General features: G+C 51.9%; 1 protein-coding gene across 4 annotated transcripts in view; it reads left to right on the top strand.

Moving 5' to 3' along the window:
• Positions 1-18919, top strand: part of LOC119968763 (interferon-induced GTP-binding protein Mx3-like) — a 94763-nt gene extending 75844 nt beyond the window's left edge. For all 4 annotated transcript variants that reach the window (XM_038801459.1, XM_038801463.1, XM_038801460.1 and 1 more), the window contains 3 exons: positions 255-331; positions 9807-10031; positions 17209-18919. In XM_038801459.1, the coding sequence (XP_038657387.1) occupies positions 255-331; positions 9807-10031; positions 17209-17436 (530 nt within the window). In that variant the 3' untranslated portion in view covers positions 17437-18919. The remainder of the gene's footprint in view (positions 1-254; positions 332-9806; positions 10032-17208) is intronic.
• The last annotated feature ends 5810 nt before the right edge of the window (positions 18920-24729 follow it).

Here is a 24729-nt window from a genome sequence, read left to right on the forward strand (position 1 = left end):
GCTGACGGGAAGGAGAATCCCGTTGCCGGCGGGGGCGCGGACGGAAGATCCCGCCCGTTATGTCTCGGTCTGACTACGGAGGCCTTTACTGAACAGCAAGCTTCCAAAAAAGGGGGAACTTTCCCTGATTTGTGTTTATAAAGACCATGAATGAGATAATTTTTTTTAAATTAAGAAAAACTAAAAATGAAACTCATACTGGATAACCGGCTTTGAGCGGAAGATGTGATTTTGTCTCCGATTTCCTGTTGCAGAAATTACAAGAACTGCTTTTATTGTTATTGCCGAGCAACATTTCAGCGCCTTTTGCAACATTTTGAAAGCTGCCAAGGTACAGTACAAACGTATCATTATAACAAGACATTGACATGAGGTTTGACTATTTGTAGCCAATGATTGAGGTTTTACCAGTGGCAAACTATTTATTGCTAACTTATTAATTTTTTTTTGTACATATGAACATGGGTAGACCGGACAGCCCTTTGAGCCTGCCCATTATTCAATCCCAAAGTGGGTGATCTCAACCTCCATATCCCTTGGTATTCTGAGGTGGAAATGTTCATCTCAAAAATCTCAGATGACCCAGCACCCAACAGTGTTATGGGGAGAAATTTCCAAGTTTCAACCTCTGACCTTCCACTGCAAATGCAAATGCTGGCAATCGGAAATAAAAGCAGAAAATGGTCGGCAGTCAGGCAGCGCCTTGTGGAGAGACGTTGTGTGGAGAGAGAAACAGAGTTAATGCTTCAGTTCGAGATGACCTTTCACCAGTTATCTAAACCTGAAGAGTCTGTTTCTCTCCACAGATCTCCACAGTTCTATCACCTCTCAAGTGACAACGTGCTTCCAGCTTCCCCTCAGAAATGGCCACGTTCCAGTGTTAACGTCGCTGTGGATCTTCCCAGCAGCAATTATATGTCCACACCCTCAAATCACTTTATTATTATAAACCCTCAAACAGATCAGCCCTCAATATTCTGTGCTCAAATGAATATCGACGTTTGTACTCCCCAACCTCATAATTCAATCTACAAAGTCTCGGTATCATTTTGGTGAATCTGCATTGTACCTGTTCCAAGGCCAATAGATCTTTTAGGAGTTGCAATGCCCAAACTGAGTGAGATCATCCAGATGAGGTCTGATAAATCTCTGCAGAAATAAAGCATTAACCCTTCCCCATTTGTAGTCTAACCACATTGAGGTTAAAGCCAATGGTCCATTTGTCTTTCTGATTACCCTTTTATTTGTTATTTACAGCACACGAGGGGCCCATCGTGTCTGCACCGGCTCCCAAAAGAGCAACCTAGATAGTCCCATTCCCCAGTCTGTAGCCCTCTCAATCCATCACGTATCCAGCTCTCTTTTGAAACCTCCTGTTGAATCCACCTCCACCACTCTGCCAGGCAGCGCATTCCAAAACCCCAACAACTCTCTGAATAAAGAGGTTTCTCCTCATCTCACTCCTCGTTCTCTTGCTGACCATTTATAAATTGTGACCCCTCGTCACTGACATACCAACGAGTGGAAAGAGAATATCCTTTTTTACCCTGTCAAATTTGTTCGTAATTTTGAACAGCTTATTAAGGTCACCTCTTAATCTACACTACTCCAAGGAGAACAAGCCCAATTTCCCCAATCTTTCTGTGTATCTAAAATTCCTCACTCCTGGTATCATTCTAGTAAATCTCCTTTGCACTATCTCCGGGGTTTTAACATCCCTCCTTAAATAAGGCGCCCAGAACTGAACACAATGCTCCAAATGTGGTCTGACCAATGATTGGTGGAGGTAACTTAGCATGGCCAATCCACCTAACCTGTACATCTTTGGGTTGTGGGGGTGAAACCCACGCAGACACGGGGAGAATGTGCAAACTCCCCACAGACAGTGACCCGGGACCGGGATGAAACCTGGATCCTCAGTGCCGCAGGCAGCAGTGCGAATCACTGCATCACTGTGCTGTCCCTCTGTTCATAAACCAAAGAATGCTATAAGCCTTCTTTACAACCGGTTCAACCTGCCTGGCCACCTTCAGAGAATTATGCACTTGAACCCCAAGGTCCCTTTGCTCCTGTACTCCCCTCAAAGTTGTAGCATTGAGTCTATATTGTTCCTCCATGTTTATTCCACCAAACTGCACTGCCTCACATTTCGCTGCATTGACGTTCATCTGCCAGGTGTCTGCCCATTTGGCCATCTGAAGTCGCTCAGCATCATCCTCACAATTCACTATTCTCCCTAGCTTAGTATCACCTTCAAATTTAGAGATTTTGCCCTCAACACCCACTTCTAAATCATTTATATAAATCAGGAAAGGCAAGGATTCCAACACTGAACCCTGGGGAACATCACTTTCAACTCATCTCCTGTCTGAAAAATGCCCATCTATACCCACCCTCTGTTTCTGATCTCTTAGCCACCTTCTAATCCTTGCTGCTAAGGACCCATCAATCCCAAACAATTTTAATTTGTTAACTACCCTGCCGTGTGGCACCGTATCTACTGCTTTCTGAAAGTTCAAATATACAACATCCATGGCACTACCTTCACCTACTGCCTTTATCACCTCGTCAAATAAACTTGGCCCTTGACAAACCATGTTGACTGTTGAGTATTAACTTATTATTCTCTTTTTTTTTAAATAATTTTTATTAGAATGTTTTACAGAAAATATAACAACTAACAATGAAATGCAACAAAATAACCCCATAATAACTGTAACACCCCCCAGACCGTATCAACGCATGTATCACATCCCCCCCACCCCCCCCCCAACCCCAATGAACAACAAAAAAAACTTAAAATTAAATTAAAATTAAATAAACAAACATAGTCATCGTCCACCCCTCCCCCCACTTTCCCTCCCCCTTCCCCCCCCCCCCCCCCCCCCCCCCCGGGTTGCTGCTGCTACTGTCCCAGTACCCTATCGTTGAGCCAGAAAGTCGAGGAAAGGTTGCCACCGCCTAAAGAACCCTTGTACCGAACCTCTCAGGGCCAATTTGACCCTCTCTAGCTTGATAAAACCCGCCATGTCGTTGATCCAGGTCTCCACGCTTGGGGGCCTCGAATCCTTCCATTGTAGCAAGATCCTTCGCCGGGCTACTAGGGACGCAAAGGCCAGCACACCAGCCTCTTTCGCCTCCTGCACTCCCGGCTCCACCCCAACCCCAAAAATCGCGAGTCCCCATCCTGGCTTGACCCTGGATCCCACCACCCTCGACACCGTCCTCGCCACCCCCTTCCAGAACTCCTCCAGTGCCGGGCATGCCCAGAACATATGGGCATGGTTCGGTGGACTCCCCGAACACCTGACACACCTGTCTTCTCCCCCAAAGAACCTACTCATCCTAGACCCGGACATGTGGGCCCGGTGCATCACCTTGAATTGGATGAGGCTAAGCCGCGCACATGAGGAGGAAGAATTAACCCTCTCCAGGGCATCAGCCCATGTCCCGTCTTCGATCTGTTCCCCCAGTTCCCCCTCCCACTTAGCTTTCAGCTCCTCTACTGACGCCTCCTCCACCTCCTGCATAACCTTGTAGATATCAGATATCTTCCCCTCTCCGACCCAGACCCCCGAAAACACCCTGTCACTCACCCCCCTCGGGGGAAGCGAAGGGAATTCCTCCACCTGCTGTCTAGCAACTGCCTTTACCTGCAGATACCTGAACATGTTCCCGGGGGGAGCCCAAATTTCTCCTCCAACTCCCCCAGGCTCGCAAACCTCCCATCAATAAACAGGTCCCTCAGCTGTCTGATGCCCGCTCTGTGCCATCCCTGGAACCCCCCCATCAATGTTCCCCGGGACGAACCGATGGTTTCCCCCTTAACGGAGCCTCCATCGAGCCCCCCACTTCTCCCCTATGTCGCCTCCACTGCCCCCAAATCTTGAGGGTAGCCGCCACCACCGGGCTCGTGGTATACCTCGTGGGAGGGAGCGGCCACGGCGCCGTTACCAGGGCCCCCAGGCTTGTATCTCCACAGGACGCCCTCCCCATCCGTTTCCATGCTGCCCCCTCCCCCTCCATCACCCACTTGCGCACCATCGACACATTGGCCGCCCAATAATACCCCGAGAGATTGGGTAACGCCAGCCCCCCCCCATCTCTACCCCGCTCCAAGAAGACCCTCTTCACCCTCGGGGTCCCATGCGCCCAAACAAAGCTCATGATGCTGCTAGTCACCCTTCTAAAAAAGGCCCTAGATCTGCTCCACCAGCCTGGTAAAATTAAGCTTATGGAGAGTCCCCCAACTCCTGGCCACCTGCACCCCCAGGTATCTGAAACTCTTCACTGCCCTCTTAAACGGGAGCCTCCCAATTCCCTCCTCTTGATCACCCGGGTGTACTACAAATACCTCGCTCTTGCCTAAATTTAACTTATAGCCCGAGAAGCCCCCAAATTCCGCCAACAGCTCCATCACCCCCGGCATTCCCCCTTCTGGGTCCGCCACATACAACAGCAGGTCGTCCGCATACAGCGATACCCGATGTTCCTCCCCACCCCGCACCAGACCCCTCCATCTCCCTGACTCATTCAACGCCATAGCCAGAGGTTCAATCGCCAATGCAAAGAGCAAGGGGGACAGGGGGCACCCCTGCCTGGTCCCACGGTAGAGCCTAAAGTACTCCGATCTCCTCCCATTGGTAACTACACTCGCCATCGGAGCCGCGTAGAGCAGCCTCACCCATTTGATGAATCCCTCCCCGAATCCGAACCGCTCCAGCACCTCCCACAGGTACCCCCACTCAACTCTATCAAACGCGTTCTCTGCATCCAGCGCCACCACTACCTCCGCCTCCCCCTCCACTGCCGGCATCATAATAACATTTAGCAATCTCCGCACGTTCGTGTTGAGCTGCCGTCCCTTGACAAATCCTGTCTGATCCTCGTGTATCACCCCTGGCACACAATCCTCTATCCTGGTGGCCAAGATCTTCGCCAGTAACTTAGCGTCAACATTGAGGAGCGAGATAGGCCTGTATGATCCACACTGCAAGGGGTCCTTATCCCGCTTCAGGATCAGAGAGATCAGTGCCCGCGACATTGTCGGGGGCAAAGCCCCCCCCCTCCCATGCGTCATTGAAGGCTCGCACCAACAGGGGGCCCACCAGCTCGCACCAAGGCCCCGGCGCCTTACCTGACTGCATTTGTCCAATCCCCCTGACTAGCTCCTCCAACTCTATTGGCACCCCCAACCCCTCTACCAGCTCCTCATGAACCTTTGGGAAACATAGCCTGTTCATGAAGCTCTCCATCCCCCCTCTCCCCACCGGAGGTTCCGACCGGTACAGTTCCTCGTAGAAGTCCCTAAAGACCCCATTTACTTCTGTCCCTTTCTGCACTACATTCCCACCCCTATCCGTCACTCCACCAATTTCCCTAGCCGCATCCCGCCTAAGGAGCTGATGCGCCAACATCCTGCTCGCCTTCTCCCCATACTCATATACCGCGCCCTGCGCCCTCCTCCACTGTGTCTCCGCCTTTCTGGTGGTCAACAAGTCAAATTTGGCCTGCAAACTACGCCGTTCCCCCAGCAATCCCTCCTCCGGTGCCTCCGCATATCTCCTGTCCACATCTGGGAGCTCCCCCACCAGTCCCTCCCTCTCCTTCCTCTCCCTCCTTTCCCTATGGGCCCGGATGGAGATCAGCTCCCCCCGGATCACTGCTTTCAGAGCCTCCCAGACCATCCCCACCCGGACCTCCCCCGTGCCGTTGATATCAAGATATCCCCACATCCAGGCGCCAGAGCGGGCGCTGGTCCCGCGCCTCCCCCATCTCCAGATCAACCCAGTGCGGAGCATGGTCTGAAATTGCTATGGCCGAATACTCGGCATCCTGCACCTTCGGGATCAATCCCCTGCTCAGGACGAAAAAATCTATTCGGGAATAAACCCTATGGACATGAGAGAAAAAGGAATATTCCCGCGCTCTCGGTCTTCCAAACCTCCAGGGATCCACCCCTCCCATCTGGTCCATAAACCCCCTCAGCACTTTGGCTGCCGCCGGTCTCCTACCCGTCCTTGAACTGGACAGGTCCAGTGGGGGATCCAGTACTGTGTTAAAGTCTCCCCGCATGATCAGGCCCCCTGCCTCCAGGTCCGGAATACGGCCCAACAAGCGCCTCATGAAGCCAGCATCATCCCAATTCGGGGCATATACATTAACCAGCACCACCTTCTCTCCCTGCAGCCTACCCTTCACCATAATATATCTGCCCTCCTTGTCCGACACCACCTCAGCCGCCTCGAACGCCACCCTCTTCCCCACCAGAATCGCCACCCCCCGGTTCTTCGCGTCTAATCCTGAGTGAAAAACCTGCCCCACCCACCCCTTCCTCAGACGGACCTGGTCCGCCACCTTCAAGTGGGTCTCCTGGAGCATAGCCACGTCCGCCTTCAGCCCCTTCAGATGAGAAAATACCCTAGTTCTCTTAACCGGCCCATTCAGCCCCCTCACGTTCCAGGTAATCAGCCGGATCAGAGGGCAACCCGCCCCCCTCCCCCGCCGGCTAGCCATAGCTTATCGACTGCTCGCCCCAGGCCAGCGCGCCCCGCCCGACCCGTTCCTCATGGCGATAACGCCTCTCCCCTACCCCCCCCGGCCCACACCAGCTCCTTCCTGGCCATTCCAGCAGCAACCCGGTATCCCCCCCCCCCCCTCCCCACCCCCAGGCTCGGACCCCTCCTAGCCGCGACTCACCCTCCATGGTACTTCCGTGAGTCAGATGACTTCTGCTGACCCCGGCAGCTCCCTCCAAAACCCATCCCCTCCCGGCATGGGGTCATCCCCTCTTGGCACCGCTTCAGCGCGGGAAAGAAAACCAGTAGAGGCCACGCCCCCACCGCCAGCTCCGCCCCCCCACCCCGCAGCGCGGGGAACTAGAGGAAAGCCCGCGCTTTCATACTGCCACACCCCACCCTTCTGACGCAGCTCCCCAAAATCCAGTTTCACCCCAACCCCCAGCCCCGTACAGAAGAGAACATACAAAACACAAACCCCCAACATTCCCCACATACCCCACAACCATACCCAACAGACAGACCCACCCGGAAACAGAGCAGAAAGAAAACCAGCATAAAAAACACGTGTCAAAATTGCAGAACATCAACAGCAAAAAAAAAACCAGCAACAGCCACAGTGTGCCCCCAGACCCTAGTTCGAGTCCAGCTTCTCCAAGCGGTCTTGCCACTTTTGTGGAGTGCCTCGTGCAACTCCACTTTCCCACAAGGACCACGGCCTCCTCCTCCCGCTCAGCGGCCTGCTGCTGCAACTCCCAAATGGACACCTCCTGGGTCGCCTGGGTCTCAAGCAGCCTGTTGGTAGTCGCATTCAGGGAGTCCAGCAACTCAGCCTTCAGCTCCGCAAAACAGCGCAGGAGAGAAGCTTGCTGCTCCTGCTCCCACTTCCACCAGTCCTCGGGTGTTCCGCCGGCCGCCATTTTGTCCTTCTTCCCCCGCTTTTCTTGTGGAGCTGCTGCAGCTTTTTCCTTTGCCCCACTCCGGGTGAGCACCATAAATTATGGGGAATGCTCCTCTAGACACCTTCCCCCACCGGGATTCGTCGAGACAGCGCCGTTTGGGGCCCTCAAATCGGCCCAAAAGTCCTTAAGTAGCGGGAGCTGCCGAACGTGCGGCTTAGCTCCGCATAGCCGCAACCGGAAGTCTCAACTTATTATTCTCTAAGTGTATATTTATCTCAACCCGTATTATGGCCTCCATCAGTTTTCCCACTATTGATGTCAAGCTGACAGGTCTGTAGTTTCCTGGGTTAACCTTTGCCCCTTTCTTAAACAGCGGCGTCACATTTGCAATCCTCCAGTCCCCCGGGACTAATCCTGTGTTCAGAGAGGTCTGCCAATGGCTCTGCAATATGCTCCCTTACCTCTCTCAGCAATCCAGGATGCATCCCACCTGAGCTTAGCGGCTTCTCTACCTGCCAGCCTTTATCGCACCTTTTCTTTATCTTTTGTAAATTTCTTGCAATGGCCAGCATTCATCGCCTGTCCCTAAATGCCCCTTGAGAAGGTGGTGGTGAACCATCTTCATGAACCGCTGCAGTCCATGTGGTGTAGGTGCAGCCACAGTGCTGTTAGGGAGGGAGTTGCAAGATTCTGACTCAGCGACATTGAAGGAATGGCGATATAGTTCCGAGTCAGGATGGTGTGTGATTGAGGGGGGATGCTGGGGGTGGAGGTGTTCCCATGTATCTGCTCCCCTGGTCCTTCCAGGTGGCAATGTTTGTGGGTTTGGAAGCTGCTGCCTAAGGAGCCTTGGTGACTTGTTGCAGTGCAGCTTGGAGGTAAACACAGCAGATCTGAAATGCCAATTATGCAGAGAGTGAATGTTTAAAATTGTTAGAGTTTTGTTCATCCATTCTGTCTGTGTCCCTGTTAAACTTTCTACTCCCAACCACACAATGTTTTGGGATTCATCACTTTGTGTCATCCACAAACTGGGATTTAAAAAACCCTCTCCCTTCTTTCGTCTCAGTCACAGATGTGTCTGGAGAAAAGCTGAGGCCCCTGTATGTAGGAAGCATCCTGGGCCAGATCTTCCAGCTGTTCGTACCAGCGGGATCTTCCAGTCCCAACGACGGTGCATCCCCAGCAGGTTTCCCAGCAGCGTAGGGTGGATTCAATGGGAAATCCTGTTGACAAGGGCGGGACTGGAAGATCCCATTGGCAGGCGGCCTCCCACTGCAGAGAAACACACTGCGGAGAGGCCAGAGAATCTCGCCCCACTGGTCACATCCCCGTGACTCCACCTAACCTTCAGACACTAAGGGCGGAATTCTCCGCTCGCCACGCTGGGTGGGAGAATCGCGGGAGGTCCCGTCCCCCCCCCCTGTTTTTCACGGCCCGGATGGGCCGAGCGGCCAGCCATTCGCGACCGGTTCACGACGGCAGCAACCATACCTGGTCGCTGCCATCGTGAACATGGCATGAGTACCACGACCGTGCTCGGGACGGGACAGGCCCGCGATCGGTGCCCACCGATCGTCAGGCCCGGGTCTCAAAGGGACGCACTCTTTCCCCTCCGCCGCCCTGCAAGATCAAACCGCCACGTTTTGTGGGGCGGCGAAGGGGAAGGCGGCAACCGCACATGCGCGGGTTTGCCATCATCCGTCGTGACGTCAACCGCGCATGCACGGCTGACGTCATTAGGTGCGTCGGCCGCATCATTCTCGGCCCGCTGGGCCTTGTCGGGCCTAGAGGCCGAGATTCATGGCACGGCCCTCCTAGCCCCCCGGCGGGGGGAGAATAGGGGGCCAAGAGCGGCCTCCGACGCCGTCGTGAGCCTCTCCGGGTTTCGCGTCGGGCCTGGCAGAGATTTCCGCCTTAAGGGGAAATGTGGAATGGCCAATCCACCTAACCTGCACATCTTTGCACTGTGGAAGGAAACCAGAGCACCCGGAGGAAACCCACGCACACACGGGGAGAACATGCAGATTCCACACAGTCACCCGAGGCCGGAATCGAACCCGAGTCCCCAGCCCTGTGAGGCAACAGTGCTAACCGCTGTGCCCCCTCCTGCCACGAATGCATTCCCTTTCTCACTACTCTAAGCCTCTTACAACCAAACCATTTCCCCACCAATTGCAAAACCTAACATCCACTTGCAGTTTATTTTTAGAAGTAGATTAAATGGGCTGAGATCAAAACATGAGATCAAATGCCCTATTTCCTGCCCTTAAATATTCTTACCTGGACAGAACACGAGCTTTACCGAGCAAACACCTTTTCTTGTTCCTCATCTCCTTGTGGGGAAGCGGATTTAGGTCTGACTGCACATTGTCTCTGTGTACAGATCAAAATTGAGTCCATCAGCCGACAAGAAGAGAGTGAAGCAGAGAAGATGCTGCAGGCGCAGTTCAAGATTGAAAGCATGGTCTACTCCCAGGACAGCATCTACAGCCAGCACTTAAGTACAGTGAAAGACGAGGAACCGATTTTGGCAAAATCCAGCAAACCGATATTTGGTACAAATGCCAGCATCCAGGAAATGTCATACCACGTACACACGTACTACAAGGTAAACATGCCATCAGGTTAACCAGAGCATGTGGATTAACTCTCTGCATTTTGTACTGTTAATGCCTGCCAATCAGTTGGTTTCCTATCTCGTGTCATTAAAGTGATCGACAGAAGAAGCAGTAAAGGAACGAATCACATAATTTACAGTGCAGAAGAAAGTCATTCAGCCCATCGACTCTGCACAGGTCCCTTGGCACCCTACTCCAGCCCACGTCTCCACCCCTTCCACTTAATCCAATAACCCCACCTAACCTTTTGGACAGTTATCATGTCCAATCCACCTAACCTGCAGTTCTTTGGACTGTGGGAGGAAACCGGAGCACCCGGAGGGAACCCACGCAGACACGGGGAGAACGTGCAGACTCCACACAGACAGTCACCCGAAACCGGAATTGAACCCTGGAGCTGTGAGGCAGCAGTGCTGACCACTGTGCCACCGTGCCACCCTCATTGAAACGTTGGCTCATACCTTCCGGGCTTCTGGCAACTGGAGGGTACCCAAAGATGCGCTGGGGACACCACCCCTGATCCCCTCCGGACGTCCCCACCAATTGCCCGGGAAATTCAGAGCTCCATTGGGCAATTGCCTTGCTATTGGAACCATTCAGAAGTGCAATTTAAATTGCAAATATTGAATGGTTCTGACTGTCTTACAGTAATAATTACCCAGAGAAAGGGTTAGAAGAATTAAAACCATTTCTAACTTCTGGGTAACTATAGTACTGACCCTCCCCCCGCCACTTGGTACTACCCAACCCTCTCTGACCCTGCCCCCCCCCCACCTCCGCAGGATTCCCCCCGAATACCTGAATCACCCACTGACCACCACCACAGCCAGCCCCCTCCCCCACAACTGACCACCCAACAAACCCCAACTGACCACCCGACCCCCCCCCTCCCGAAAACCCAACCCTTCCCATTGACCAACCAACACTTCCACTGACCACCTGACCCGCACCTCATAGATCACCCAAACTCTTCCAACTGACACCCCCACTGGTTACCCACCCCTCCCACTGACAACCAAACCCCCTGAGCACCCAACTACCCCCTCACTGGCCATCTAATACCCGCCGGAACACTCAACCCCTGACCTCCCGACTGACTCTACACTGAGCCCGCCTCTGCTGACCACTCGACCCCCCCCCCCCCCCCCCCCCCCCCCCCCAACATGCCACCCCTCACCAACCTCCTGCCCTTTACCTTCCAAACCCATCTTTTTCCAGGCTTGAATGTGGTTGGACCTTTAAGCTTACCAGCTGGTGACAGCGGCAGCACGGTAGCATGGTGGTTAGCATAAATGCTTCACAGCTCCAGGGTCCCAGGTTCGGTTCCCGGCTGGGTCACTGTCTGTGTGGAGTCTGCACGTCCTCCCCGTGTCTGCGTGGGTTTCCTCCGGGTGCTCTGGTTTCCTCCCACAGTCCAAAGATGTGTGGGTTAGGTGGATTGGCCATGCTAAATTGCCCGTAGTGTCCTAAAAAAGTAAGGTTGGGGGGGGGGGGGGGTTGTTGGGTTACGGGTACAGGGTGGATACGTGGGTTTGAGTAGGGTGATCATTGCTCGGCACAACATCGAGGGCTGAAGGGCCTGTTCTGTGCTGTACTGTTCTATGTTCTATATAAAAGGGGGCTTGACATCTTTGCCTCTGACTCCACAGGCCTTGAGTAAAGGCCTCAGGAGTGCTTTGCCCGACACAGTTTTTGCCCGGCCTGAGTCGGACGGTCAGGCAAGAAAGGATGGCCTGGATTCCACGGCAGGAAATCAGCAGTGGAGTGGCAATCTGACCCAGGATGCCACTCCACGGAAGTTCAGCCCCAAATCATTTTACACCATAAACTGTGGTGGTTTAAAAGCAGCTGCCAAAAGGGTGATTGAAACAGATTCAATGCTAACCTTTAAAAGAATTGGATAGTTGAAGGGAAAAAAAAAATACCTTGTCTATGCTGAAAGAACATGGGACTAGGGATCAAATAGAAAACGTAACCAAGAACCAGCACAGGATGATGGGCTGAATGGACTTTTTCAGTATTGTATCACTTGTGCAGGGTTCACTGGTTAGGACAGCATTTATTGCTGATCTTTAATTTGTCTTGAGAAGGTGGTGGTGAATCATCTCCGCAGAGTAGACCATTTCAGAGTGAACTGCATTGCTAATGGTCTGCAGTCGCGTAAGACTAAGGACAGCAAATGCCCTTCCTGAAATGACACATTTGAGCCAGGTGAGTTTTTAATTCCAGGTTTAATTAATCAATTGAATGTAAATGCCCCAACTGCCATCTTGGAGTTAGAACTCATGGGTGGAATCTAATGGCCACTTTGCGCTGGACACGAGTCGGAGCGAGCCGGTTCGATCGCGGGAGAGTCCAAAATTGGGAACCGGGCTGTGTGCCAATGGGTTTCTGATCAAACCGGCCCGCTCCCGTTGGCGAGATCCGGATCCTGGCCTGGCATGGCGAGATACCAATAATCACCAATTAGGGCCTATCTCCACCCCATTAATGGGAAGGACTCGCGATGTAACGCCCTCCCCAGTGAGTGGTCACACGGGCGCCCTTTAGCACACCTATGTAAAAACGTAAAGCTGACAAAATGGCCGCTGTGGGGATCAGAGGAGGTGAGCAGCCATCTTGGAAATCGGGCAATCAGCCCAGGGGCACCGGGGCTGCTGCCAATGTGCGCGAGGTGGGGGGCACCCAGGGGATGATGGGAGCGCGTCGGGGGGTGGGGACGGCCGCCATCAGTGAGGGGGACACCCCTGGGCTGGGGAGCGAAGGGCTCAGCGCCTGCGGGTCCAACATATCACCGCCCCCCGGATCATATATACCTATAACAGGGGCAACTCCATCTTCTGCTTGTCCGCCCCACCGAACACCCCCAGGATAGAGTCCTGTCTGTGATAAAATGGCCCAGGCCATTGTAACCCCACTGACCACTGCAGCCTCTGGCCACGCAGCTGAAGGCTATCGCTAATAGGGAATTGGCAATGTTAGTGATGTGTGCATTTCATAGCTGCTAAGTGGACTCCCGTGGGTAGACGTGCCATGTCGCAAGTGAGTGTTGCTGCCTGGCATTCCGATCAGACTGTGAGGCCCGGACACTTTGCCTAAACACTGGAGACATCAATACCGTAGAGGCAGCAGCCAACAATCAAACACCCAGGAGCTGGGTCTCAGCACTGGGAACATCCCGTGACCAGAGGGTGGGTGTGTGGATCATGGGAGGGGGCAACCTGAGCCCGGTCCATGTACTGTTCCCAGTGGGTGACTGGGGTCTCGTGCCCAAGGGCCCTGCTGGGGCTGCACATGCACGGCGGGTCCACCAGCACAACCGACTGATTGGACGGCACCCTGAGAGATGGCAGGGAATGAAAGGGTGGCGGAGGCTTGGGGGACTTGAGGGTACTGGGGTAGAATCCCTAACTGATTGTCAGTCTCTCATCCTCCTCAATTCCATACAGATATCTCAGTATGGATGATATTGTGGACCCAGCAGCAGCTCCCCTCATGGTGACAGAGGCAGTAGGCGGCCAGACGCCCGAGAAGGCGGCAGCAGCAGCGTCAACAGAGGCTCGAGACGGCAGCTCGTGTGCAGGAGCCTGCCCCAACCCTGAGGCCCTGGCCGCCCATTAGCCAGGGAGGGACCCAAAAGGGGGATGCTGGCGATGACCCAAGGCGTATTGGCATCACTGAGAGTTTGAAGGGATCATAGAATCCCGACAGTACAGAAGGAGGCCATTTGGCCCATTGAGTCTGCATCTGCCCTTGGAAAGAGCATCCTACTTAAGCCCACACCACCATCCCTTCCACTTAACCCAGTAACCCACCCAAACATTTGAACACTAAGGGGCAATTTTGCATGGCCAATCCACCTAACCTTTGCACCCGGAGGAAACTCACGCAGACACGGGGAGAACGCGCAAACTCCACACTGACAGTTCCCCGAGGGCGGAATTGAACCCGGGTTCCTGGAGCAGTGAGGCAGCAGTGCTAACCACTGTGCCATCCAAATCCAAATAATGGACAGCATTATAACGGATAGCCTCCACATCAACACATAAAGGTGCGGCACCTGCGCCATGCCGTGCGGACTTGGCACCACATGGAGGAGGAGGCTACCCACTCCCGGTGGCCGTCAACACAGCCCTCAACCCTGAAGCCTCGGGTTCATTCCAGGGCTCGAGAGGGGACTTGCAGATCCCAACCACATCCCAGAAATGCATCCCGGAAGTCCCGGATTTGCCCACACAGCTGACCACATAAACTTTGACCTCAATGAAGCCCATCAAAATGACCGGGCAGCAGGATTCTCCGCCAATGCTGGGCTGACCCAGGTACAGGGGGGGTAACAGATGGGTCACATGTCGCCTTCATTAACAGGAATGGGTACCACTCCCTGAACATTCACCTTGTGTGTGACCATCACATGAAGATCACGCAGGTGTGTGCACACTTCCCAGGGAATGTGCACGGCAGCTACATCCTGGGGCTTTTGGACATCCCGAGATCTTCGAGGGACACCCCAGGGTGGCCGGTTGGCTGTTGGGGGATAAGGGAACCGCTTCTCATCACCCTCCTGCCTTGGATCCTCAGTGACCCAGCAGGTTATCATCACCCTCCTGTCTTGTATATTGACGCACTGACAGTGCCGACACAGGCCTATCACCCGGGAATGATCTGACATAGACCCTGAGAGGTGGAACAGGGCCTGGGGGGGGGGGGGGGGGGGGGGGGGTCCTGGTTAATGGTACCAATACAGACACCAGTGACCGATATGGAGACCTGATATAGCAAGGCCAATATGGCCACCCGTGCTGTCTTTGAGTGGTGCATTGGACTGCTTAAAATGCAGTTCTGATAGCTCGACCACTCTGGTGGTGCCCGTCAGTACACCCCCGATGTGGTGGTCTGCTGTGCCCTCCACAACTGGCGCAACAGCGGGATGATGTTCTGGAAGTGGAGGAGGAGGAATATGCGGCCTTGTCAGAGGAGGAGGACCAGGAGGAGCCGGACCAGGAGGGGCTGGGGGGACGGTCCCAGGAAGGACCCATGGGAGCAGCTGGAGGATGGAGGACAGATGGCAGCAGTGAGGGTCCGGCATGCTCAGCATTCCAGGGAGGCGCTCAACCTCGGTCGCTTCCCATGGGACATTGCTTCATCCATCATCTCCTCCCCTCTCCCCATTCCATCCCACCCACTGTCTCCCCAGGCTTGTGTCATTCCCAGGCTTGTGTCGGCACTGTCAGTGCGTCAATATACAAGGCAGGCGGGTGATGGTAACCTGCTGTGATCTGAGCTCTCGTGCTCGTCAATCTATGCCGTAGTCTGACTCCTGTCTGTCTACTGACAGCGCGCTCACACCCATCATCTTGATATGGTATGCCAGGTTTGGGGGGGGGGGGGGGGTGCCCGCCTAGGTCGAGGAACACCATGCCCATGGGCCTGGGACTGGCGGAGGGCACAGAGGGGAGGAGGATACAGGCAGACCCTCCATGCGGAATAGGGTGACAGACATGTCTCAGGTGTAACTTGTTTTAGAGGCGTACAATCGTGACTCAAACTGTCCCCCGGTACCGATGGTGCCTCCCCCCCTCCCCCGTCAGTGGCGTCTCAGTGATCCTCAATCTTCTTAGCCCTGCATGCTCTTAGTGTGTCACCCAGGCTGCACAACAGAGGTGGAGGCAGCCCGCTGTTTACCGCACCCTGTGGCCTTTGATGCCCTGGCGGGTATCTTCTGGAGGGCCTGGGGACGGTGGGCCCTGGCTAACTTGCCAGCGGCACATGACTTGCCGTAGTCAGGAGGTCAGCGGTGGGGGGGGGGACTCAGGAGAGCTAGCTTGATGTGCATCAGCAACTGTGCAGTGCTTACCAGATTGTGCCGCGGAAGCCTGTCCACTACCTTCGCCCACCGAGGTGTGTGTCTCTGCGCCGATGGGGTTGGGGATGATAGCTGTAACGCCTTGATGATGGCATCCTCAGAGCTCTCCTCGGGGTGTTCTCCTGGGAGGGCCAGCACCATCAAACGGACATCCTGCAGGAAAATAGACATGTGGTCAGTGGGAGGGAAGGATCACTATGTTTGGCATGAACAACACACGTGTCATTGGTCATCTCTGAGGCACAGACCAATCTCAACGTCGGTGATCGATCTGTCCTTGGCCACCTCCGCGATCTCCAGGGGGCGAACTCTGATTGCCAGCACCCCACTGCCCGCCAGGGCCCTTTCGTGCCTGTTATGGGCCAACTTCTCTTACAGGGACCAAGAGAGGGCATCGTGAGCCGCATGCTTCATACATCGTGGGTGTGAGGGGGCTAGGATGGGGGACGGGCGTGGGCAGCGCTGCTGGAGATGGGTTGGGCACACAAGGTGTACTGGGGCACAGGTGCGCTAGTGTGCTGAGGGGGTGGGGTGGCGCAGTACCAACCGCAGGGTCATTGGGTGGAGGGGTGGTGACTAGAGGTGGCAGGTGGGTCCGGTGCCAGCGGGCTGAGGCCAATTCACCCGTGCAGCCCGGTGGAGGTTGCGGCGCTGGGTGGCAGTCCTCCTGTGACACTCCCCGTGCTGACGTCTGTGGACACTCCTCCCAGGTGGAACTGGCTGCCCTGTGACTGACCCTCCGACCCCCTCGAGGAAACAGGATATCCTGTCTGGACTCCACCGCATCCGCCAGTCTGGCCAGGTCAGCATCTCCGAATCAAGAACAACGAAGAACAAAGAAAAGTACAGCACAGGAACAGAACTGTGGTGTAGGTCTCCTTGGTGACATGACTGTGCCCCGTCTGGGGTTTGTTCTGCCGGATCGGCTTAAGTACTACCCCCCACCTTGTTAGCGGAGAGCTGCGGGGTGCAGTCTAGGCAATTCAGCTGGCGGGATTGCCGACGTGAAACCCGTGGGGCATCAATATCGGCCCTAATTTGTGTCAGAAACCAGGAGCATTCTCGACAGCTGTCAGGAAACACCCAGCAAATCCAGCTCACTTAGAAACATTTCTAAGATCGCGCTCCATATCTCCACACCATCAGATCGGACCTCCAGATTTATCGTCTGATAACACAACCACTTGGCCACATTCAGCCTTTGCCACGGTTTTTCGATTAGTTGGGTAAATTCGGTGAAACACAAGTGGGGCAGAGCTAATGTATAACTCTCAACCTTCATTTTTGGTCTCCAATTCTAGATTGCTTCCGGTCGGCTGGCTGACCAGATTCCTCTGGTGGTATCCTATCATATCATGAAGCAATTCACTGATAAGCTGCAGGCCGAGATGCTCAAACTCATCCAAGACAGAGACCGCATCGATGAATATCTGTATGAAGACCAAGATACTAAGAGGAAGAGAGAAGGCCTTCAAAGCAGAATAGATCGGCTGAAAAAAGCCCAAAAGATATTGCTGGAATATGCTTAAGTGCTTATTGGATGCAGATGAACAACTAGTTGAACTTGATGTGTTGTTTTTGCTTGCCTATTTTTCTATCCTTCATTTATTCGTGTATGAGCTTTGACCATCCGTTACAACAAAATATTCAACTGAGCTGGAAGAACATTGGTATCTTCCTCAATCAAGGTCCACACACATACACCACCTTACGCCAGGAGTCACAGGGAAGACATCGGGTGAGTCAACCCGGATGGATTTACTCTCCCCAACCTTGTAGCAGCTCTGAGTGTCACCCTGACCGAAATCAGTTAACGTGGACAAGTCCATGGACTGAACCCTGGAATTCCCTTGTCCACATGACTCCGCTTCCCTCTCAGGACAGAGAACTGGGTGATCAGGAGTCCTTTAACTTGTCTTTGAGACATCTTATTGGAATCTCTTTCCTTCAGCCGCCAAACGCTTCACTTGAAGTAGGCAGAAATGCAATCCGATAATTTCACAAGAGTACAGCTAGTGGGGAGAAAGGAAACTTAACAAAAATATATTTTTATTAAAGCATTTACATATACATTAAACACAACCAAAACCAGAATAGGAACAAACAGGAAATCCCAAAACAAATAAATAACACCCAGCCACCCCACCCTCGCTGCCGTTCCCCTGCACCCATCCTGCCTCCCCCATTTTAACCCTTTTATTCCCCCACCCCCTCCCCTCTGCTGACATCTTAACTGGCCTTGAAGAAGTTGATAAATGGATTCCATCTCCAGGCAAACGCATCCACTAACCCTCTCAAGGTGAACTGTTTTCCAGTCTGAGGAACTTCGCCAGGCCGTTCACCCACACTCCCGGTTTCAGTGGCTCCGAGTCCCTCTACTCCAACAAAATCCATTTCCGGGCTACCAGGGAGCCAAAGGCCAAACCGTCGGCCTCTCCCGTCCCCGGGTCTCCCGCCAATCCGAATCTCGTCACTTCTCGACTCAGGGTCACCTTCACTTTCAGCACCTCGGACATAACATCCGCAAACACCTGCCAGAACCCCTTCAGCTCCGTACATGCCCAAAACACGTGATCATGTTTCGCAAGTCTCCCTGTGCACCGTCCACACCTGTGTTCCAACCCCTCAAAGAACCTGCTCATCCTGGCTACCGTCATATGCATCCTTTGCACGACCTTGAATTGAATAAGGCTAAGCCTAACACACGAGGGAGATGGGTTCACCCTCCTCAAATCCTTCTCCCTCAACCCAGCCTAGGAAAGGAGACTCTTCCCATGCACTTAGATAATCTATGCTTCTGAATTTCCCGTAGTGTGCCTGAGTGGATAAGCTATTTAGTAATGATAGGATGTTAGTCAATGTAACACACAGTATGTTAACTTTCGAAGACTGAACTGTATTTTTCTAAAATGGCCAGTTCTATTTATGTGCAGGGACCTGTCCTCTGCAGGCAAAATGAACATGTCCAGGCAATACACCGTTTTTTGGAATTAAACAAAAGAATTGAATACATGTCTCCTGGTGTCTGTACTTTTGGAAAAGAATGATCAAAACTTAACTCAGAACATTTTGCAGACTAAGATTGATCGATTTATGTCAGGTATGAGCATCGTTGCTCTGAAAGGCAGATACATAGACTTCGAGTATGGATTAGATGGGGCTAGTTTAGCACAGTGGGCTAAATAACTGGCTTGTAAGGCCAGCGTGGGTTCAATTCCCATACCAGCCTCCCCGAACAGGCGCCGGAATGTGGCGACTAGAGGCTTTTTCACAGTAACTTCATTTGAAACCTACCTGTGACAATAAGCCATTTTCATTTTCATTTCATTCTTCATGGCGATGCTTCAACCAATCAGAGTCAACCGCCAAAGAATCAGCATCCTTTTCTCGTGCAGTATTTGAAATTTGGCATTCTTGCACCTGTCCTGGTGAGCGCTACATGAAAAGCTTGGACAATGTTTATTTTTTGGCAGTATTTCAAGACAAGCTGCTAATCGATGGTTGGCTACTCCCTGGGGCCAAAAGAACCCAGTATCAAATGGCTGTCTTTCTCTGTCCACTTAAATACTGTAACTTGCAAAATGCAAAGCGTGACTTCTATTGGATGCAATATTTATCACTGTCAACAATAAGCCCTGCACTGTGCTTTTGGAAAAGAATGATTAACTCAGAACCTTTTGCAGACTAAAATTGATAGATTTTTGTCAGGTAGCGGCATCATTGCTCTGAAAGGCAGATAAATGGAGTTCGCGTAAGGATCATCCATGATCTTAAAGAATGGCAGAATAGGCTGAAGGGTTCAATGGCCTACTCCTGTTCCCCCATCAAACAACTTCCATTTACTCACCAACCTTAAGTGTCTAAAATGTCCCGGATCACTTTACAGGAGCATAATCAAACAACAATGGCCACCAAGCCAAAGAAGGTATAGGTTTACCAACAATGCTGCTGAGGTGTTACGGGATTTTGACCCAGCGACAGTGAAGGAAAGGCAAAATATTTCTAAGTCAGGTGAGTGTGTGACTTGGAGGGGAATTTGCAGGTGGTGGGATTCTGAAGCATCTACTGCCCCTGTCCGTCTAGATGGCAGAGGTCACGGTTTAGAAGGGGATGTCAAAGGAGCCTTGGTGAGTTGCTGCAGTGCATCGTGTAGATGGTACACACGGCTGCTACTGTGCATCGACTGGAGAGAGCCTCCTCTTGCCCACTGCCCCACCACTACTTTCCCCCATTGGTTGCCTGACCCATTCGCACAAATCCCTGGCTTCCATTTGGAAACAATACTGCTTTTTTTTTCATTGTCTGATTGGATGATTCTTGTCAGTCAGTCTAACAGCCTTCCTGCTGGGCGACACAGAGAGAATCTCACTCCCCACGTTGTTACAACTGATCAACTTGAAATGTTTTTTTTTAAAACCACAATCATTTTTGGCCTCCCCCTGAAATTGATCTTCAATCTCAAAGGACCTGTAGGATCGGTAAACCTGAAGGAATATTTCCTTCCTTGAAATAAGTTTTTGTGACAATTGATGATGTTGCAGGAGAATATGGGGGACCATGTTTTTATATATTTATATTTATTCACACGTCCGTTCACATTTGGTTTAATCAGGAGATAAATGTATAAAAGCAAGTCAGACCTCAGGGTTAATTCATACATCCACCAAGCAGCAATCAGCGCCGGCCACCTACATCCACAATGGCAAAGTCTGAAAGACCCGTTTGAATTAGCAAAACCATCAGGGAAACTGCACTAACCACAAACAGGCTCCTGGAAAATCCAGGAAAGATCATTATCTCCGGACAAATACACAGAGGAGGCCGTTGACGCCACATCACAGCTGAGAACAATCCTTTGACATGTTAAATGGGGCCAGGAATCTTCCGGATATGCAATTATCAGGGCTGTTTCAAACAATGTCTGTATTTAACTAGATTATGCGAACCTACCAGCATTCAGTAAAACGAATCGATACGTTAAAATCAAATTTCGCTCCGTTTTTCCAGCTGTCTGCACTCAGTAAAACAATTAACATATCAATCCGGAAGTTTACGACATCGGACAGTATATCTGGCCATTGCAATGTACAGTCGGGGAAAGACACTGACTCACAGGAGCCCGCAGAGCTCAGGCCCGAGCAGCTGTAACTCAAACATGAATGTGAAATAATGACTTTTCCTAATAGCTCAACACAGTCTCCAGGACTCACCTTTAACACCCTCCAACAGTCTACTTGGACCGCAGCAAGGCTTTTGATAAGGTCCCTAATGGGAGACTGATAGTTAGGGTAAGAGCCCAGGGGATCCAAGGAAATTTGGCGAATTGGATCCAGAATTGGCTGAGTGGAAGGAAGATGGTCAAGGAGTTTTTTTCTGACTGCATGTTTGTGTCCAGTGGGGTCCCATAGGGACCAGCATGTCTCATCTGTAGGGAGAGAAAAGAGCTAATGTTTTGAGTCCAGATGACCCTTTGTCAAAGCTAAAATACAGAGAAAGTAGGAAATATTTATACTGTGGAGTCAGAATGAAAGATGAGTCATAGCCACAGAAACCCAGGAAACGGGGTGCTAAAAGCCACAGAAATCACGGGGAGAGAGTGCTAATGGCAGTCCCCAGAGTGAACAAAAGGTGTGAAAGGCCAAACAGCAGAGAAACCTGTCATGATATGCACTCATGCACATAATGAGATACAGACAGGCAGTGACAGACACCCAGTACAGCCAATCAACACACTGGACAGAACACAACCAATCACTATACAGAACACTAGAGGGGGGTTTCCCACTATAAAACACACGAGGCAGCAGCACTCTGCCTTTTTCCACTGGTGACAACTGTAGTGACAGTCAGGGTGTAGATATCAGTTAGCACCTTCTACACGTGGCTCAGAGCTAGTCTGGTCTAGTTAGTTATAGTTAGCACAGTAAGAAGTCTTACAACACCAGGTTAAAGTCCAACAGGTGGATTTTAACCTGGTGTAAGACTTCTTACTGTGCTCACCCCAGTCCAACGTCGGCATCTCCACATCATAGTTAGCACACTTAGAGTGGTAGAGCGTCAACCCACAGCAATCTGTGTGCACTGTTACAGAAGTTCAATAAATCGTATTGAACCAACGTCTAAGTTTGGTGACTGCTTTCCAGCACAACTGCATCCAGTTGCAGTCCGTGTTACCCCAGGGCGAATAACACGACAAAACTAATGTTAGTTTCTCTGTATTATAGTTTTGTATCACTTTCTCTGTATTATAGCCATGATGTGGAGATGCCGGCGTTGGACTGCGGTGAGCACAGTAAGAAGTCTTACAACACCAGGTTAAAGTCCAACAGGTTTGTTTCAAACATGAGCTTTCGGAGCACTGCTCATTCACCTGAGGAAGGAGCTGCACTCCGAAAGCTCATGTTTGAAACAAACCTGTTGGACTTTAATCTGGTGTTGTAAGACTTCTTTCTGTATTATAGCTTTGACAAAGGGGTCACCTGGACTTTAAACGTTAGCTCTTTTCTCTCCCTACAGATGCTGCCAGACCTGCTGAGATTTCCCAGCATTTTCTCTTTTGTTTCATATGAAATGAAATTATGAAATGAAAATCGCTTATTGTCACAAGTGGGCTTCAATGAAGTTACTGTGAAAAGCCCCTAGTCACCACATTCCGGAACCTGTTCGGGGAGGCTTGTACGGGAATTGAACCCGCGCTGCTGACCTGCCTGGGTCTGCTTTAAAAGCCAGCGATTTAGCCCAGTGTGCTAAACCAGCCCCTATATTCCAGAGTCCACAGTAATTTGCTTTTATCCACAGGGATCAGAGTTGGGGCTCTTGCTGTTTGTCGTTTATATAAACGATTGAGACTTGAATGTAGGATGGTTGACCAGCAAATTCGCAGATGATATGAAAATTGGTGGGGTGGTAAACAGTGGGGAGGATAGCCTTAGATTACAGGCGGATATAGACGGGTTGGTCAAGATAGGCTGATCAGTGGAATAAGTGTGAGGTGATGCACTTGGGCTGGACAAACAAGGCAAGGGAATGCATGATAAACAGCAGGACCCTGGGAAGCACCGAGGATCAGAGGAGCCTTGGTCTGCATGTATACCCGTCCCTTAAGGTAGCAGCGCAGGTACACACAGTGGTTAAGAAGGCATATGGTATCCTTGTCTTTAATAACCGAGTATGGAGTTTAAGAGCACAGAGGATTTGCTCAGAGATAGGAAACGTTGGTTAGGGCACAGCAAGAGTGTTGTGTGCAGCTTTGGAATTTATAGGAGGGATGTGATAGAACTGGACAGGGTGCAGAGGAGATTTACCAGGCTGTTGCCTGGACTGAAGGGTTTGGATTTGGATTTGGATTTGTTTATTGTCACGTGTACCGAGGTACAGTGAAAAGTACTTTTCTGCAAGCAGCTCAACAGATCATTAAGTACATGAAAAGAAAAGGAAATAAAAGAAAATGCACAATAGGGCAACACAAGGTACACAATGTAACTCGATAACACCGGCATCGGGTGAAGCATACAGGGTGTAGTGTTAATGAGGTCAGTCCATAAGAGGGTCGTTTAGGAGTCTGGTAACAGCAGGGAAGAAGCTGTTTTTGAGTCTGTTCGTGAATGTTCTCAGATTTTTGTATCTCCTGCCCGTTGGGAGTTTTAATTATGAAGAGAGATTACTTACTGCGGAATCTGGAATCTGAAACCAACGAGAAAATGCTGGAAAATCTCAGCAGGTCTGGCAGCATCTGTAGGGAGAAGAAAAGAGCTAATGTTTCGAGTCCGATGACCCTTTGTCAAAGCTAAAAGGCAGAGAAAGTGGAAAATATTTATACTATGGAATGAATGAAAGATGAGTCACAGCCACAGAAACCCAGTGAAACGGGGTGCTAATGGCCACAGAAACCAAGGGAAAGAGTGTTAATGGCAGTCCCCAGAGAGAACAAAAGATGTGAAAGGCCAAACAGCAGAGAAACTAACATCAGAGGGTAAACTGTGTCAGATGTAAATGCAGAGGGAAGGGAAGGGGGAAGCAAAGGAGAGAAAGGGTAAGGAATGGTGGATAAGATGGGGGGGGGGGGGGGGGATAAATGTATATAAAGAAAGACAAGAAAGAAAGAAATGGTAAAAGACAGTTAAAATGAAATGGGCCAAAAACAAATGGGCCGAGGAGGCCATCGCCTCCGTCACCACCACGATTCTAACCGCCTCCTTCATGACCTTCGTTAGGAAGGACCTCCCTCCGTGTCCTGGTGATCAGGGCGAGGCTGATGCTCGGGTCAACGGTCTCCCCCTATCTTGGGCCACCAGCGTGTCCTCGCCTCGTGGGCCTGCCAGTTCGTCCGCTCATTGTTCGTGACCCTTTCCGCCACTTCTGCAATCTCTTCGGCCTCTTGAACCCCCGTTCGCTGGGGTTTTTTCCAGGTTGTTCCTTTTCCCCCGTTGGGGTTGTTTTGTTATTGATTTTTCGGGCAAATTTGTCTAAAAGGGGGCGAAATTCTCCGACCCCCCGCAGGGTCGGAGAATCACCCGGGGCCGCCGAAAATCCCGCCCCCACCATGGCAGAAATTCTCCGCCACCCGGGAATTGGCGGGGGCGGGAATCGCGCCACATTGAGCAGCGAGGCCCCCTGCGGCGATTCTCCGGCCCGTGATGGGCCGAAGTCCCGTCGCTGGGAGGCCTCTCCTGCCGCTGAGGTTTGAACCACCTCTGGTGGTGGCGGGATCGGCGGCGCGAGCGGGCCCCCAGGGTGCTGGGGGGGCACGGTGCGATCGGACACTGGGGGTTTCCCCCACAGTGGCCGGCCCGCGATCGGGGCCTGCCGATCGGAGGGCAGGC

This window comes from Scyliorhinus canicula, chromosome 7 (genome assembly GCF_902713615.1).
Source record: "Scyliorhinus canicula chromosome 7, sScyCan1.1, whole genome shotgun sequence".
NCBI classification, from domain to species: Eukaryota; Metazoa; Chordata; class Chondrichthyes; order Carcharhiniformes; family Scyliorhinidae; genus Scyliorhinus; species Scyliorhinus canicula.